Source organism: Calidris pugnax, unplaced genomic scaffold, assembly GCF_001431845.1.
Source record: "Calidris pugnax isolate Ruff unplaced genomic scaffold, ASM143184v1 scaffold14, whole genome shotgun sequence".
Classification (NCBI taxonomy): domain Eukaryota; kingdom Metazoa; phylum Chordata; class Aves; order Charadriiformes; family Scolopacidae; genus Calidris; species Calidris pugnax.
In genome coordinates, this window is record NW_015090793.1 from 12,680,555 (window position 1) to 12,699,933 (window position 19,379).

The window sequence follows — 19,379 nt, forward strand, 5'->3', positions numbered from 1 at the left end:
GAGACACAAATTTCCATGCACATTTAAGTATCCCAAAAAATTAATACTGAAAGCTGGGAGCTACGCTCCCCTGGGACAGCAATTACGAAGTGCAGGATTGTGCAGAACACTTTGGTCCTTGCCTCCAGAAGCACGTTGCAAAGTTACCACACAACTTGCTCAAGCATCAGAGAGCATGAAACTCATTCCTACTTCTTAGCCAGTAGCACTGATGCCCAGAATACACAAAGCGGCTTTGAAATAAGTTTGCCTCCCTCACTGATGAAAGCATTCAACAAAAGCACTTCAATTGCACAGTACCTGTTTTTCTGGGTCAGCCCTGCTAACACACACATTTGTATGCATAGTTTAGAATCCTTTAATTGTGAAGCACACATTAAACTTGCTCAATTAGAATAAAATAAAATAATTTTACACAACAGTTGCAATATCAGTTGCTGATGTCTTTCACTTTCTGCCCTGCTGGTTACAGTAGTCAGGCAGGCAGTTCAAATGAGCGCAACAAGGGGCCCAGTGAAGTTGTGAAATCTCCTTCCTTATGAGACACTCAAAGCCAGGCTGGTCAAGGTCCTGAGCAACCTGCTTTAACTGGACATGGTTTGAGCAGGAGGATAGTCCAGATGGTCTCTGCAGATCCCTTCTAATTTATATTATTCTATGATTCTGTGATAACCAAACTTCTCTTGTCAGACACCAAGCAAGCAATCTCCAGAATTTCTCGCACTGCTAGGTACAACTCCTTTCTTTGTATACCTGCACTTAAATAGCTCCCAGATGAGCTAACAGCCAACTTAATCAGCTCTGTTTGTCAACATAACAAATTGACCAAATGATCTGTCACTATGGCATACAACAGTAACAGATACACTACCAGGAGATTGGGTTTCATTTTGCCCTAGACTCGGCTGTGGGTGGGTGCTTGCTGCTGTATGTATGTATTGATGTTTGGAGCAGTTTTCACTTCTGCCAAGCACTTCGGGGGACAATGCTGGGATCTACAATTGAAATAACTAAGTATTACTGTAATTCAAAGAAAATGGAGGAAAAAAACCCAAACAAATTAGAGATGTATGCAATAGTAATGAAAGCCAAAGGGAGTTCTGCTGATCACAGAACTTACATAGAAACAAAGACAAACCTGGTTCAAAATTTCCATCTATAAATACAACTAATCCCACCTCTCGTTCTTCCTCGAGACGTATTCTCTCCTCTTCTTTCCGCCTTTCCTCCTCTCTTTTTGACTCAAGTTTTTTCCGTTCTTCGCGTTCTGCTTCTTCAGCCTAAAAAAAAATTAAATTATGCAAGCTAAGCCTTACTCTTCCTGTATATACATTTTTAAATTTCATAATATGATACCATGGGGGGTTCTTACTCTCTTCCTACATGCATGTTCAGGAAGAAATAGTAAAGAGAACAACAATAAGAAGTCATCATCATTTAGCTCCCCCCCAACCTTCAGCATTGTTGTCAATTTAGAAACCACCCTTCCCACTTGCATTATCTGCATCTCAGGAAGGGTTTAAGGTTCGTATGTACATATGAACTTTTTACTGTAGCGATATTAGGTAAAATTGTGTCATGGCATTCCATTTCTCCTCTATGGAATCTAAAGAGAGTTAAAAAAGGAAAGGGGAATACAAACTCTGTAAAACTAAGTGCGTTCAAATTTATCATTAACCTGGGAAGATTCTCTTAATGAAAAAGCTGTACTGGTCTGGTCTCTTCAAATCATTTTATTAATTGTTTTTAAATCAAACCTTGCAAAGAGATTGATGCAAAATACAGGGGGGAAGGGCATATAGTGTATTGTTTAGAGACTTATTTTAAGTTGGTCTTCAGTATATTTAAATTTGAAAATATATTAGAAGAACGAGCAAAAGACATTCAAATCGAGGATTTCTGGCTTTGAATGTTTCAGAGAAAAAGACCTAACTGAGGAATTTATCTGTCTACACAGGAAAATAAAAATCAGCATGTTTTAAAATGAAACAAAAGATTCTTCATTCCACCAACTGATGCTTATCTAACTTCATTCAACTTTGCTCAGATTTTCCACAAAAAAAAAAAAAAAAAAAAAAGGGAAATAAAAAAAAATCCCAGACCTTAAAGGCATTTTACCACAGAGACACTGAAAAATAAAGACCATTAGCAAAAAAGTATAATTAAATTAAAATGCCAGCTTGCCAAAGAAGCTCCGTAAATGGGAAATATATCAAACTGTGATAATACAAATGGGCTATTTCTCAAGGTGTGAGAAAGTCAATGGAATAAACTCTGATAATTTGCTGACTTAAAAAAAAAAAAAAAAAAAAGAGGCGAATTAAATAGAATATGGAAAGTAATGACAAAATGGTTAAAGCGTAGAGTAAGAAGAGGATCTTAATGGAAGTTTATATATAACATAATAACCAAGTTTATTACCAACCACCCTATCTACAGGACATACCAGTACAATGCAAAGCAGAAATTGGATTTAAACCTCAGGTGACAACAAAATTCTCAAGATGGGATTTCACTGGGTTTGTTTGGACCCTCTACACATTAGAAATGTTAGTAGTTTCATAAACTCTGGCTTTTTGTAAAATGCTGTAAGAAGTCCATCGTGCACTCCAGGCTCTTGTTATGCAAAGGCTGTTTAAGTTTTATCCACTTCTTGCAACCTCACGTTCCAAGTTACAGAACAATACAGAGTTTGCAAAAAATATATAGAACAATTAAAAGGAATTAACGTATAACTTGCTACCATCCACAAGCACAGTTCAGAACGTAAGTTCCAAAAAGCCTGTTGCTTCCCTGGAGTTAACAGCAAAACGCTGGTCAAAACTGAAAAAAAGCAACAGTATTTAAGTGAGTTACTTTTACATGCAGATTTAAGAAAGAACAACTGAGAAAGCCACAGTGTGTTCAATGTATATACCTGGTCTCTCTTTAATGGCCAAACTTTGACCAAAATCTCACCCCAATCCCTAAAACCAATAAAAATAGCTCAACATACAAAATAGCTCAACCCAGACAAAGTTTTTGCGCTATGAGAGCGCAGGCAAACTACTCAGAACTGCCCACAGTTTTGGTTATAGACCCAGTGTAACAACAATGCTACGTGGGCTTAATGTATTTTAAAAGGGAGACAGTACTGACATTAGGATGCAAGCCAGTGGAAACATCCAATAAAAAGTATTCAAGAGTTAAACTCCTCTCTCCTCCTCACAAGAATGCCAGAGAACCTAATGGAAAGAAAATGAGACACAATTTTCCATGGCCCTCTTGGGGTACAACATAAAAAGCTGAATTTATATTTTTAAAACAAAAACACAACTGTTGTGATGATACTGCCTTTGCCTTTTCAGGGTGTCTGTCATCACCAGCTCTTTGCTGAGTACTGCTATTCAGGGTCTGCTCTGGTCTCCGTACGTGGCAGGAAATGCTTACCTCTCTCTGAGCTTTTCTGGCTTGTTTCTCTTCTAATTTCCTCTGCTTCTTTGCTCCAATTTTCCCAGACACCTGAAATTCTGGCACTTCCTCAGCATCATCTTCCTCTGCAACATTGTGTAAATGACAAATTTTAAATCATCTGAAAAAGTCAGTGCGAGAAACTTTACTGCTTCCTAGGAAAGCAGCAGCAGATGAAAAGGAGACACATACATTTCAGAGAAGACTTATTAGATGGAAAAAGGCAAAAGAAACCAACACAACCCACTGCCAAAGCCACAGAGTAGAAGCAGCAAGGCAAACACACTCAAGTAAAGCCAGAGGTAAAAAATTACTCGATCCATACAAGGAAGGCTTTCTATTTCCTGCTTTCCACAATTAAAAGACTTACATTCTCTTATACAGAAAATGTGATAACGGTTGTGATTATATTACTGCTTAATGCTGACCTGCAGAGACTTTCTTCCCAGTTACCTTTAAGGTTAGCACAACAGACATCCATTCAGAAGTACAATTCAGAGGTACTGGTTCTAAAAATCCCTGCAATGCAAATCTTGGGCCTGACTGCAATGGAACTACATGAAAATAGCTCCCAGTTGTATGACAATTGGTTGTTTATATAAATGATTTCCGCAACTGTGGTATACAAAAGCATCATGCTCAAACAATGTGCAAACACATTGTATTTCTGCTCACTCAGGGGGCTAAAACTGAAAGCTTTTAAAGACGGCCTTTTCCTTCCCTCTTACACTGCACCAATGTCTCATGAACATCTGGCCACTTTATTTGCTAATCTAAATTAGTCCTTGATCCTACAACATAAGTACTGCGGATTGACCTCAACATGCAAAAAGAAATCATTAGCTTACTTCATGAAACACTATACTATAAAGAGATTCATGTGTCTGAATCAGATGCCAGAATCAGAAAGAAAGATCTTTATCACACTGATCCCTTTTTTGTGGAAGGTAATTCACACTTGGATCATCCACAGTGCTGTTATGCTTGATGTGGACTTCAGATCCACACACTTGAAGTCTGATGGGTAATCTGAACAACAGCACAGCCAGCTCCTGCAATTTTCCGGACATGCAATGTTTATCTAGGGAGGGAGAAGTGTGCAGGGGAAGTCCTTCCTCAGTTAAGTTTTAGCCCTTGTCACCAGGGGGGAAAAAACAATTTTCCACTCACACAACCCTTGAGCCTTTGGTTTCTAAGCCAGGGCTAACAAGAAGAAAAAGCCCATCGTGTTTGGTAACTAGTTTGATGAGAGCCTGCAGCAGTTGTACCTGGAGCTGACTGTACTGTGGCAATCACCAGAATTGGTTTCCCAGTGCTGCAGCAGGATATTTTCTTCAGCAAGCTCCCTCCAGAGAGTCTGGTCCCCTTTTTTGGGAACCTAAAAAAAAGCTGCTGTTAAAGAAGCACACGGATGAACAAGACTCACCCTTCTTTTATATACAGAAGTAGGTTTGAAAAACTCTTGTTTTACTAATTCCAATACACAGTATAGTGCTATGGTTAAGCCACCGAGACACATAATCAGAAACAAATGTAATTGAGAGCTGTGTAGGTGGCTCTCAAATAACTGTTTTCAGGACATGGAAGTTAACAGGAGGCAGGCTTGCTGAACTGGGCTTCAGAGAACTACTGGTATCTAATTACCAAGATGATCAAAAGGGGTTCCCCCTTCCTACACTACAAACAAAGAGAGCAACAGGGGACAGTCAGACTTGACACGGTTGCTTCTACAATTTTGCTGAAGCTTAAAATAACTTTAGTTTTTAAATACCAGGCCAAGGGGAGTTCCAAACACAATGGGTGAGCAACGCAGCATGAGCAGCTGTTACTCCAAAACTAACAGTTCAACACTGGCATTATTCTTTCAAAAATTATTTCTGGAAAACATCGCAAGTATAAAACACCGTCTATGACACTATTCAACTTGAGACTCAGAATACTTCTCAGATTTCATTTATATTAAGAGTACCTGAGCCAGAAGTCAGGCAGAAGTCTAGAAAGGCTTTTAAGGCCTTTTTCTAGCCCTGGATCAAATGTGCCTTTGTTCAGTAGCATTTGCCTTCCTCCTGTTTGAAGCATCTGATGTGATGATCCCCTAAGTACCACTTCCTTCAGGCTTTTTCTAGTGCATGGAGTCACATCCAACAAAAGACAGAGACAGCGATGCAGACACAGCCAATGATTCAGCAGAGCATTAAGGGTCAACAGCACACTAAACCTGGGTGCAATTAGTATGCGCTAAATAAACCTGAACATGCTGACAAGAATATAAGCACATGGTAAAAGGATCTGCTGAATCAATTGACTATTATAGCAGAATAGCTGCACCGATTTATTTTTTTTCCCCATATAAAGAAGCTATCGTTTCAGCAGTTTTCAACAATCACTTTTTACATACTCATAGTTGTCAACACTAGTAGACCTCATGGGGGGGGGTCAGTCCATGGGAACATGCACTCCATCTGCCCCTGTGCTTCAAATGTGATAAAAGACGTTCAGTTAATTGTGCTTACTACTTGTGAAAGCAGTTTATTATCATCCAAAGCACTGGGGTTGGCCAGCCTGTAAGGATAGTCTGTTGGGAAGTCTAACATCAGACACTGTTGTACAGTTGAACCTGTAAATGTGTATTTGTTTGAAGGCTGATGTTCTATGGTGTTCTCTCTGTACAGTTTATCTGATGCCTTAAAACATGACAGTTCTAGGATGCACATACGGTTACGGCAGGAAAGGGAGAGAAGTTTAGTCCTCTGAACTTGATGCAAGCAGTTTTTCAGTAGTGACTTTCCCAAACTGCTCACAGTACCACAAGACATGGAAGTCCTGTTCCCACTTCACAGTATGGTGCTGATAAAGCACTCCAAACCTCAAGGCACACACAGGACCCCCTTCACCTGAACTGCGTGGATGTGACATAATGGGAGTGCTTTCAGCTACAGTCACAACCCTACCATCATGTTCTGGTCCATCTTTACGGAGTTGAACATAACTATACCAACATTTCCAGAGCTTCCAAAGCCTTCCTACCAGCTTCCAGCTCCAAAAGGCAGAATGCAGAAATACTCTGACAGTGATGCTTTCACACCACTTTACGTACTATACTTTATACAACCATGGGTTTTGCTCAGCTAGACAGCTGAGAGAGAGCTTCAGGGAACCCTGGCTTTTCCTTAACATTTTGAACATACTGAAAGGCAGGACAACAGGAATCAGTTAATAGTCACACAGAGGTTTGAAACTCCTGAAATTTACAGACTACTTTTTAAAAATACTTCCCAATACCATTAGAAAGTGTGTTGGAATGCTGATGTTCTTTATCAGGACAGGAATTTACCAGCTACTGCATACAGACTATGCAAAAACTCCAACTGAAACAAGCCGATCACATAGTTTAGTTGCTCTTGTCATCTATGTCCCAAGGGTCTGCCTTGCTTCCTATTAAGTTTTGGAAATGAAGAAAATGGATTCCCATCCATGAAAAAGGATGCAAGCTGCACATGTGGCTACTCACAAGAAGCCCTTTGGGCACAGCTAGCTGTTTTATTTACTATTTATGCAGCACTTAAAAGGAGTAAGATGCCAGGCAAAACAAACAGTTCATCCTGAAGGCAGAAGACAGATGCGTGTTATTAACACTGAATAGATGTATTACACCAGACACTGAAAAGGAATGGGTGTGCCATATGGGAAGGTGTGGGCATTCACTAGTAACAGAGTTCTGTGGTGGCACAGTCCTAACAATTTTAACTTCATTATTTTTTAATTTGGTAGGTATCCAAATTAAAGTAAACAAACAAGACATTGACTTATTAATCTGATGCCACAAAAATCAGCCTACACTTAGGAGAGAAAAAGGTCAGCAAACAAAGGACATCAGCCCTTTTGAGCAGATGTAAAATGACTTGAAGTTTTTTCTCAAATAAAGCCATGTGGTATAACTGAGAAACCACACGCCTACCTCTTCCACACACCATCTGCACTTGAAATGTCTCAAGGGCAGACACACATTGTGGATACTTTGATAACTAAAATCACTTTCTATATCAATAGTAGCAAGTCAAAACTAACTTCTGATTTACTAGTTAGAATATCAGTATTCAAGGTTTAACTACACTGGAAAGGTTTTCCTACTGATTAAGCATTAAATTATTTCAACTACTATAGCTTTATTACCAGCTGTTTAACAAGAACAGCACAGGAACACATCAGTGTTTCTAAGTTTACACATTTTCCAGATCTGTTGATAGACTGGAATATGGGGAGATAGAAGATTACATGTGAGGTAGAGAGTCTGCTTAGACAAAGTGCTTCATATTTTGAGAAATTTCATCACTAACATTCTTCTCTATGTTATGCACAGTAAACATCACTGAATGGGGATAAAAAAATTATAACTACTTTTTATACTATTTTCCTCAAAAACTAGCAGAAAACACTCATGCAAGATATTTTTAGATGCAAGATTTGAATGCTGGACTTAGATGCTACACAAAGCAATAATGGGTATTTTAACATGCCCAATTATTTTATTAAAACTTAAAACTTTGTTTTGTGCTTTCTTCCTCAATAGAAACTATTAGCACTTATGAAGAAAAACATGAGATCTCCAAGTCTTGCCAAGCAAAAGAAGAGAGGAATTCGTAATTTAATTTATGTTGGAAACATATAACTTTTTGTTACCGTGTTTTATTTCACAAGCTAGAGCACTCAGACTGTCAAAAGCTGTTGGGTATATTGTTACTGGTCCTGTGGAAGTAAATTCAATCCAATGTTCACCATACTGGACATTCCTACACCTGTGCTCGGATGCACAATGCTAAAAGCTCAGAGAAAAGGCATGCAGATGTTGTGATATTTAATCTTTTGGAGTTATATGCTGCTGCCAAAAATAGAGAGCCTACGGTTTGTACCAGTTTGGAATAAATAGCATTAATGAAACCAGATTATTTCTTTGATGCAGTCCTTACTTTCTGTTTGTTAAAATAAACCCAACTAACAACATCCCATTTTTTTGGCAACACTTTTTGCACCAAGTCAGAGAGGTCAATAGTTTGTAGGATGTGGAAGTGAGCACCTTGCAAAATTAAACCCTTGAAAACATTCCCTGGAAATGTACTGGGCTGCTTAAGCTCTCCTGGCACGTCCTCCTTGTTTTGCCTTGTTTCTTCATCTAGATTAGCCTTACCCGCAACACCCATCAAAGCCTTCTACCTAGAGGGTTGCCCAGTGGTCTTTGTTTTGCTTGGTGGTTTGGAGATTGCTATCAATTCTCAGAGAAGTCTGTTTCTTTGCAACTACCCTAAATCATGATGTGGTAACACCCACCAGTTTCAGCCAACAAAAATGCCATTCCAAATCAACAGCAGCAAGTTTTGGTCCAAGATACCACTCCAAGTGACAGAAAACCTAAACTGTAAAATCTGCATCCTACTCACTGACTGATGGAACCGTGCTGGAAAAGGCACTTTGCCTGTGCATGCCTCTCTCACTCTGCAAACTCTGTATCGCGTGCTGAGGCAGGAAGGTTCTCTCACTACATGTTTCTACACTTTCGGAAATAACGTATAACAGTTCTTCAAGCAAAAAGACATTTGCCTCAGATCATCATCCTCATTTTTACCACAGTAGGATCAAGACGACCCAACCATATTTGCCATTATAAGTTCATCCCCACACATTTCTCATCACTTGATAGGAAATTACAGTACTACAACTGTCACGCAAACATCAGATTGGCTGGGCCACCTTTTACTCCAAGAAGCAAAAAAACGTAGCGTCAAGAAGAGTATCTATTTCACTGCAGAGTTTTTTTTTTCTATGTTCACAGCAAAATAAGCAGGTTTGGAAGGGCAAGCTCAACTTGAGAATCGGACAACTGCTTTTTCTGCATGTGACCAGCAACCAAATAAAAGCTCTCAGCAAAACATCATTACACATACCCAAAGGTGATCAATGTCCAAGTGGACACACTCAGAGCACCAGTCAAGCAAAAACAAGAGCGAAAGACACCCTCCTCAATCAATAAATACATGGGATCTGAAATTGGAAAATGGCTAATGCTATTTATTCACACTATCCCACGCCTCAAACAACATTCAACCCAACTCCAGTTTATCCCCTTTCCCTGGCTTCCTTCCCCTGCTTAGCTTGGCCTCTCCTGCCCTAAATGATTAATGGCCGAAATCCACACACATTTTTGCTTCGCAGTGAGTTTATTTCCATCTTGGCTGTAGCTAGCCCCACAAAGCCACTTTCGTCTGGGTTCAATTTAAATTAAGATACAACACAGCTAATTAAGTCTGCTAGCTGGGATATCAGAAGCAACCTCACAACATGAATACAGAGCTCTCCTTCCCAACTCAATTTTCCACACAGAAAGGCATAGGGTCTCTGCTACAATATGCAGAGCAGATGTTCTCTGAGGCACAGAAACAGTTGCCTAGATTGCACTGCACTGCATGATGGCCAGTGGTGTTATGACTAGAATTATGTTGGCTTATATTGCCCAATCATACCCATTTCTCTAAAGCCAGCCTGGAAGTCACGCTGGTGGAACACAGCTCGGGGTACCAGTCATTTTGAGAATTACTTTGTCACCAACGAAAAATATCTCCCCAGCAATCTTTGGTCATCGGAGGATATTAATAGATGTTGATATTCTCATAACAGATGACCTCCTTTGAGTACTCAACCAACCACTGAAAAACATTACTCAGGCAAACCGAGGCAGCGTAGGCAGCCGGCTAGCGGGCCTGCCCCCACAGTGCAGCGCAGCCCACATGGAACCCGTGAATAAGGGACCTACGTACGTGGCGTGGGTTGCAGTTCTGGTAGGAAAGTTGAGGCATTTAGTGCTTCACCCTTTATTTTCTGTCTGTGCCAATCTGCAAGTAATTTAGGTGTTTTACTCCATCCCACTGAGCTAAAGAAGGAATTATAACCTGGTTTAGCTCCACTGGCAATGGTTGGAGATTTGAATATTCAAAATAATAATCCACTATCTTTGCTGTATTAAATAATTCCTTATCCAGACTTGCAAGTAAATAAGATTAATATTTCAACTACAGAAGGAACAATTAGAAATTATCAAGGTTCTGCTCCTAGTGCCACAATTTGTTTTGGGTCTTTTCCCCCCATTACTCTGCAAAAGATTTGAGTACTGTCACAATACAACAGCTTAGCACAGGCAGCAGAAACTGTGGGCTACTATTTCATCCTTGAAGCTTTCTTTCTCATTCTGGAATTGTAATCTGACTGTCAGACAGAAAACCCTCACGCTAACCCTCACGCTAGCCACAGCTCCAAAGCCTGCAAGTGTTGCTTTGAGACCATTTCCTAGAGTCAGCAAAACTAGCTCCCAACAGGCTGAATACTTTGGTCATAACAGCAGTTCCTACCTTACTCCACTTTTATGTCTGTAAGGGTAACATAGATATGGCCAGGGCATCCTCATGCCCTTCCCAAGTTCAGGGCTAGACCTCTTGTAGCCATGGGTTGGTACTATGCTTGCACCAACCTGTGGCAGAAGTCAGCGTGACACTAAGCAGGATCAGGTAGCTTTGCCCAAAGATAAGCACAGGCCCAGAGTGGAAATTCCACACACAGAACAGAAACTTACAAGTAAAACATTTTAGCAAATTTAACAATATTTTAACAACGAAAAAAAAAATCCATTTCAGTTGCAGATGTTCAGAAGCCTTCTAAAGCAACAAGAATATTTACAAGTCAAGACCAAAGAAACCAGACTGGCTTGTTTTCAGTGCTTCTGTCTACACTGCCAAATAACTTTGCTCTTCAGCCCTGGGTGCCCTAACTGGTCCTGCATTGCCTGGGACCGTACATCACTGCATACATTCTGGACTCCCTTTCCACATGAGTCAACTCCTTTTTGTAAGGCAAAACTCTGCTGTGGACATAACTTGCCATTTCAACAGTTTCAAATGAAGGTAGTAATCAGAGAAAACTGCTCTATATTGCAATGACATAGAGATGAAAGCACACAGCCCTGCAAAAATCCAAGAGGAGATTCAAGGTCTATGCCACACACCCACAAAGTGAGCTTCAAAGCATGGAACACATCCTTCTCTAAGAGAAAAAAAACTCCAAACCCCACACTAATACATGTACCTCAGGGCCAGGCTAAGGGCTTTCCAGCACAGACACAGCCAGTCCATGACAGAGAGGGGCTAATCCCAAGTAATATGGCCACTAGTCATTCCACACCTCAACAATGGAGAACGAGGGACAGATGCTTCTCTCCACAGCTCTATGGCTGAAGTCTATGCTTGGTCTCCAAAGGCTTTGGTGTTACTGTTACACAGTAGTGCTCAGGCACTTGGAAAGATCATCCCAGAATACAAATAAAAACACATGAAGCACAAAACTGAAGCAAAGAGCAAGAAGTTGTTTTAATTTGAAAAAAATTTAAAAAAACCAAATAAAACAGGGATGTAATTTCAAAGAAAACTTCATGCAAGAGCCACAGCACTTGCATCTGATGTACAGTAAGCTGCAAAAGAATTATTTATAAAGCCCAATGACACATACTCTTCTACTGCTTAAAGTGACTAAGATAAGCCATTTGCTTTGACAGCTTCACTGTAGGCCTTTGGCGTTCAAACTTTTGATGTCTGGGGTTTAAAGTGAAAGATTTTTAGCTTCCATTTTCTTTCCAGGATGTTATCACATGAAAAGAAATAATCAAAGTTGAAAAGTTCAGACCTGTCAATTTTGCATTTGTGAAACTGTTGAACATAATTAGCTTAAATGGCACATTTACCTCCCAATGTAAGAGCAAGACACATTCTACACACTGGAGACAAGCTGAAGAAAGTGCAACTAGCCCCTAATCAAGGCATCACAGAGACGTGTGCTCACGGTTTCTCACCTACTGCAGACCAGAAAGACACCCTGCTCTCCACTGCAAACTCAAGTGAAGCAAAGCCTGCTTTTGTCAATGCTTCAGCAGAAACTTTGAACACTTAACCCACAATCTGAAAGTAGAATCCAGTTAGGTGAATCATGGTGATATAATCACTTTAGTAATAAAGATAATAATGTGTGAAGTTTCACCAGCAACGGGAGTGAGGCTTGCAGGGTGTACAAAGATGTTATTTATCACCATATTCTTGTCTACAACCCCACCACAAAAGTATAGCTAGTAACTGTAGATCCAGCACAGGAACAGAGGACTCGCTGTCAGCAACCTGCTAGCAGTAAGACAAAATGCTGCAGTCTGTGGTGATCTCCAGCTAATTGGCTTGATTCCAATCACCACCTGCACGGCTTCTCAGAAAGAAAACTTCAGATTTTGAAGAGATCACTTTGGGAATTAATGCTTCCCACTGATGTGCAAGAAACCAATGCTTTACTACAGCTCATTATTCTAGTGCAAGGTGCAGATTCTGTTTACCCAAATTTAACCTGCAAGGCTAAGGGGGAAATACAAAAGGCAGTTTCTATGAAGTAAGGGAAGAATATGTTGCGATGCACTCTTGGCACAAACAACTGCCTCAATTCACCACAGGAGGAGGTAGACACCTCAGTTAAAGGTAAGTGGTATTTAGAGACAAGTGATGAAGTACGGAGGGAAATCAGGCAGTCAAACAGATTATAGTCAAGTTGTAAATAATTCACAGCCAACAAAATGGAAAAACTTTCTTCAGGAGCCAGCCGCATCCTTTCATTAACATCTGCTCTTAAGGTCCATTTCAGTGTTTGCAAGATGAAGTGAAACAAACGTTACCTTCCACCCAGTCTTCCGCCTGCTGCGCTCTCCTCTGGGCCATCATCCGGTTCCCCATGTTCCTCCGGCGCCGTGGCATCCCCTCTCCCCGCTCTTCCACATGGGGCCGAGGCCTGGGCACTGCTGCAGCTGCTGCTGCCACATTTTGCTGGTGTTCCTCATCAGCTGCAGAAGGGAAATATAACTGATGAGAGATCTGCTCGCCATCTCTACTTGCTGCAGTTGTCCTTTTGCTAGTCAACTTTTGCAATGAGAACTGCAATATTAGTGCTTTTTTCAAGTGAGAGAATGCCTCCCCACTCTCATGTGGTTTTTGTCCCTGCATGGCAGCAGATATGTGCACGATGCCTTGCGGGATCATACGCTGGAACCTTCTTATCCGAGCAGTGCTCAATGCAATGGAAATTTCACCCTGACAGTAGTCTCTTTTGCAATACCATATGGATCATCAAAAAGAGAAAGCTATAGCTATGTGCTAGTAATGTTATTTGATCTGACAGACCCCACACAACTCCCCCCTTCTGCCCAAAATCACCACACTACAAAACAAAGACTCCTACCCAAGAAGTGCTTAAAAAAAAAATTTCTTACTTAATCTAATAATTTGATCTAATGATAATCTGTTTTTCACTTCCACTAGAAAGCAATTCCTTTTATCTGGCAGGACTAATAATCTAATAATTTCTGAGTAACCAGAAGGCAGGGACCCAGAAGTACTTTTTTTTCCCCTTCAAAAGTATTCTGATTTTTATTTTTTTTTTGTTTTCATTTTGTACTTGTGTAACTTAAAAAGATTCATCGGAATTCAAGCCTCAGAGCATGCATGTTTCAGAATGGAATATGTAAATTGTTATACCTGAAACAAAACCTGAATAGCAAATAAGGATTACAAATTACAGCCAAAATACACACAGGGTAACTTCATTCTACCATGCTGATTTAAACTGCGTGATTCCCAACACACACATGTAGGGGAAGACAGAACACCAAAGATCACTGCAGCTCTCACTGCTATCCTTTCTGCACATGTTGCAGTTACTAATTAAGATCTGACAAGCGAGGACTATCATACCAGAGGAACAGCTGGGAGACAGCATGGGAGTGAGCAACTGACCAGTGAGCTAATTTCAGAAGTTCACCGTAGAAAACCTTCCCCCAGGTTTTTCTTTGACACCTCCAGGATCCTGTTGCTATCATCTACGGTAGTCATGCTGAAACAATCAGATAATGGTAAAATATCATCACCCTTAATACCTGATTTGCATATTCTGTTGATAAGCATAACTGATATTTTTGTATGTTGTTACTTGTTCAATCCTGCAGAGTATTAAATACTATGCCTTAATTCAGGTAAATATTCAAATGGTCTCATGGAAAGCTGCAGAACTATTCATTTACTTAAACTCAGAACACTTTTTTGTGCTTTGCTGGATTATATAGTGTCCCAGCAGAAGCACAAAATGCTTTCACAGTCTGCCAAGCCTCCAGCATCCTCTGATCCAAACAATGCCTTCCCAAAAAAACCCTACTATTAGCATATCTATGATCAGAAAATGAGATTCATTATGACTACATCTACACGATGATCAAAGGTGTGCATGCAGCTCATTTCAGTATACCTCAACTAACTTCAAAGCAGCTACCTTTGGTACCGATAACAATACAGCTGCAGCACCACTGAGCTCAGCACAGGCCACAAAGGAGAGTAAGCTGGGGAAGCATTGGGCCAGCAAAGCCATTAGTGGGTCAGGATTGCTGCAACAATGATGTTAGCAGTGCCCCCCAAACTCCAGCACTAAAACACACCGCGACATTTTGAATCGAGTCACTGCACTATCACACTGCTGTCACCCTCTTGTTCTCATTCACTCTTATCTGTGGATCAAAACAGGTCTAGAATAAATTACAGAGTGTAGGCTCCAGGCATCCGATCATTTTGCTTTAAGGTTTGCCCAGTCTTATTTATAGCATAATAATGCTTATTTTGAATGCTACAGAGCGTGCTACAGGAAAGCAGCAGATTGCTTGAAACACTACTAAATGCCAGAAATACTTAGTCTGCAAAAAGACTTTCTATACAAGTGCCACATTTCTCTTAATAAGTTCTTGAAATACACTGCAATTCAAACGTTAGCGTCCCTTTCACCTGAAAGCTTCAGTGTGTCTCTCTCAGTAACTTCCAAAGGTGGTCCTGCACAGCGTATCAGCCGTGCAGTTCTAGCGCTCATTCATTCTGGGGCTTGGTTTTGGTTCCCGTTGTCCTGCGAAACAAAGGCTGTTTTGCATTTTGTGAAAGAGGATTCTATTTATAAGCCATATATTCATTTCCTACTGAGGTGCTTAACCCTCTCAGGGAGAAACCCCTGAACCAAGCTATCCTGTTTTCTTAATTATTTCCCTACAGGAAATGCAGTAATTCCTCAAATCTGACCAGTGCTAACAGGGCTCAGAAAGTAGTAAAAAACCCACCAAACCTGATCCATATCATGGTCAAACACACAAGACAATACTGGACAATACTTTGGACAGATCTCCAAAACATTCAAACAACTGAAGGCACCTAGACACTACGGATTGTCATTTAGTAGGAAAAAATATGCTTTTATACAGCTATTTTCTTGTCCCTTCCCCTGTAGCTTCTGTTTGCAAGGCATTCAGCTGGACAGCGATTTGAAAAACGTCAATGTTAGTCCTTGCATTTCTTCCCATCCTTCATGAGGGGGAGAAGAAAAGAATCATTTACTCTGCCTGTAACACACTTATACCTGGTTGTTCTTCAGGGGTCAATGATTTGCCTACGTGGCTCAAGACACATCATTTATTCCAGTATCTAGAAAGCCAGACGTGCTCTCCCTTCCTCCGAATGGAAGGTATCATAGACTGACTCGAGCTGCACACAGAGGGGTGTGACTGGTGGTTTCAAAGAATACAGAGGATACACTTAAAAACGCTCTTGCTTTTACTCTTGGAACTGGATTGACTGTCAGATTTGAAGTCAAGAATAACCTCCTCTGGGGTCCATCCCTGGTTGTTTTTTTTTCATCTCATCCTGCAGCACAGGGCGTGGTTTGGCCACTGCACTTATCTGAATACATCTCTTCATTTTCCTGTCGCTGCAGATGTCTCAGACATGAGTGGCACCCCAGGCTAGCCAGTCCACACAAAGATTAGTCACAAAAGGACTAATTAGACTTGATAGAAGAGCATCTGAGTGAAACTTAATGACCAACATTACATTGGTGAGACAAGCGATCTATGAGTTGCTCGACGGTTTGCAGAATGGCAGGCCAGAATAAATTAATTAGATAAAGCCCTCAAATTAACAGGCAATACAAACAAAAAAAAAATTAAACAGATGTCTGGAAAATGGACATGCGTTTGGTTTGTATTTTAAGCTTTATGTTCCCTGGTTTCTGACTCAGCCTTTCAAAAACCAGGCAATATCTCTTCTGGAGACAGCAGGTTTACTGTCATGCTGAGAAAGCAGCTCTGCCTCTGCGTTTTCAGAAACATCAGCACAGTGCAGAGGCAGCAACAAAGATTATTTCATCTGACTTGTCCGTCAGCATGCAGCAGCAACTGTGAAACTCCAGTTGTACTGTCGGAGCTTCTGCCACAAGAGAAACAGAACAGAACTCTACTCTGAAAACAGAGCTCTTTCCCAAACTGGATGTGAAGCACTACTGTGGTTGTGTGAAGCACAACGAATACTATGAAATCTTTCGGAGGCCAGACTTCTTAGGACCTCATTTTACATCCCCCAGGTAGAAATCTGCACCTTTACAAAGCTTTGCAAATTTCCACTTGCTCAGAGCAAAGACCTTTTTCTCTTGCAAAGCCATCCTTTGCCTATCACAGCACATTATCATCAGTTATATCAGATAAGCAAGTCCATCAGGTTAACACCTGGGCTGGCAAGTTTCGAGGCAGTCCAGCAAGACACAGCTGCTAGTTTGTGAGCTCCCTGGTTCTGCACGCACACAGTGAGGGCTCCACCTACTGCACCCTCACACATTAGTGTGTGATTAGTGGGATTACTTCCCATCACAGTGGCAGCATCCAGCATCTTCTACCTTTATGCTAACCTAACTCATGAAATTCAATGAGAAAGTGATTCAAAACGCAACAGGTGGAAGCATGCATGGCTTCCCTGAGGAGGTGCTTTTGCCCAGCACAGCTTATCACATTAGGGCTTGTTCACAAAAAGATATGCTAACCACGTATTTTTTTTTTTTCTATTCTCGGCAGAACAAGCCCAGGCTTGATCTTGCTGGAAACACCCTGCTGCTCCAAATGACCTTTCAAAGGAAATACAAATTTACAGGATTTACCTCTTGTGCTCCCTTCATTATCTAAAGCAGTCAAATTTTAAACATTTTTCTCAAGAGAGAGTACAAAGAGAAGCTGCTGCCCCAATCCCCAGAAATTAACAAGAAAAGGCAAGAGCTACCACTAGTTCTCTAGGTCAGGTGTCCCCGGTTTCAAGTCGTTTCTATGGGACAACACAGATTTACCAGTAGAAGTGTAGCAGCTTCCATTTTCCACATAAGAGAACGGAACAGGAAAGCAAATTCCTGTCTAAGACCAAATTTTTCAGATCTTAAATATACCACAGCCCCATTGGTTTTAAAAAATAATTTCTGTTGTATACGGAGAACAAAGTCATCCCCACAATCTGGAATTCTGTAAAGGACTTCATAATGACACAAATCAGTATATAAAGGTAAAAATTATCTTAAAACCACAACAAAAAAGGCAAGACTAACGTGGAAGTGTCAAAAAGATACCACTGAAAAAGAGGCTTCAAAATTATTAAATTATCCTGAATGTAAACTAACTTTAACCAAGCTGATCAAAAACAGCATTAAAGCTTTTTGAGAATTCAGACCATTTAAAACAAATCTTTGGGCTTCACATTAATTATAACTTTTTACGTTTAAAAAGAAAAGAAAAATAATTCCTCGCAAGTCCCACAGCACCTGATTTGCCTGTGTCATGATACAAGTGAAGTTCAGGAAATTATGTATTTCCAAGCAGTTTAATTTCTCTGGGAAATACACTCAATTTTTTACCAAAAGCTGTAACTAACTAGAAATCTGACAAATTTTCATCAATTTCCAAGCTCTTGAGAAAGACTTAGACCAGGTCCATACAAGAGAAAGCATAAGAGAAACGTGTTAGAAAACTTAATTATTAACAGCAAAAATTGCTTTTAACACAAAGTCCTTACCAGCATATGCTCTCGCACTATCATGATTGTGTTTTCCCAAAACCCCAAAAAAAACCCCAAGCCCAAAACCTGGAACTGGTGTTGTTACACTGACAGAGCTTCGGTGTTTATCCTGGCTAAACATCTGAATTTGAGACCCACAGCTAAACAACCTCCCTTCTTCCACTTTGAGAAACACAACAAGGCTGATAAGTTCACAGCCGCATCTGATTCCTTCTCATAACGTGCAATTCGCACGCACACAAGGTCGCTTCCACCACGGTTTCACGCTGCCACAACTGCTGGTCAGCAATAAAAGAGAGAGGCGGACGGGCTGGAAGTGCTGTATCATCTGCCCGCTCCCAAACCGGGACTGCGCAGCCACCGCACCTACACCTGACGCGGCCAACAAGCCCTCGCAGCACCAGCCGACGTGAAAAAGGCGCAAAAGCGGGCAATTTCTGTAAAACGCCGATAAGGCTGGCAGTTAGAAGCAGGAGAGGGGCCGGCTTTTCAGGTCTGGCCGGAACATGAATTAAGGAGCCGTTGCCCAGCTCCTGCCGGGGAGGAGCCGGGGTGAGACCCGCCTGACAGCCCGCCTGGGCCGTCACCTCACGCAGCGGATTTCACCCTCCGTTTTGCGGGAGGAGCCTCAGGGACACCTTCCCTCCGCCCACCCGGCCCGGCAGCGGGAACCCAGCCAGACTTTCACCCCCACGGCATAGCCGGCGCCCCTCACCCTGGTACCGCCTCGGGCCGGGAGCCGGGCCGAGGCCTCAACCGGCAGCAGCAGCAGGCCTCGCCGCCGCCCGGGGCTGCCACTCCGGGGCCTCAGTAGAGACCCCGGCGAGCAGAAGGAAAGCAGGACACCGCGGATCCCGGGGGAACCCGCGGGACCCCCCCGCCAGGACGGCTCCCCCTCAGGGCAAGGCCTCAGGCGAGGCGCCCCCACCCCGGTTTCCATGGAGACACACA

At 41.5% G+C, this 19,379-nt stretch overlaps 1 protein-coding gene across 4 annotated transcripts in view; it reads right to left on the reverse strand.

Annotated features, from left to right (window-relative positions):
- Positions 1-18,771, reverse strand: part of DDRGK1 (DDRGK domain containing 1) — a 38,149-nt gene extending 19,378 nt beyond the window's left edge. The window contains exons 1-4 of one of the 4 annotated variants that reach the window (XM_014936052.1): positions 18,663-18,771; positions 13,196-13,360; positions 3,430-3,536; positions 1,179-1,280 (exon numbers count right to left, since the gene is read on the reverse strand). In XM_014936052.1, coding sequence (XP_014791538.1) covers positions 1,179-1,280; positions 3,430-3,536; positions 13,196-13,360; positions 18,663-18,756 — 468 coding nt within the window. In that variant the 5' untranslated portion in view covers positions 18,757-18,771. Of the gene's footprint in view, positions 1-1,178; positions 1,281-3,429; positions 3,537-13,195; positions 13,361-14,267; positions 14,308-15,341; positions 15,439-18,425; positions 18,555-18,662 lie in introns of those variants that run through there. The other 3 variants (XM_014936051.1, XM_014936053.1, XM_014936054.1) reach the window with 3 other exon arrangements.
- Positions 18,772-19,379: the final 608 nt, after the last annotated feature.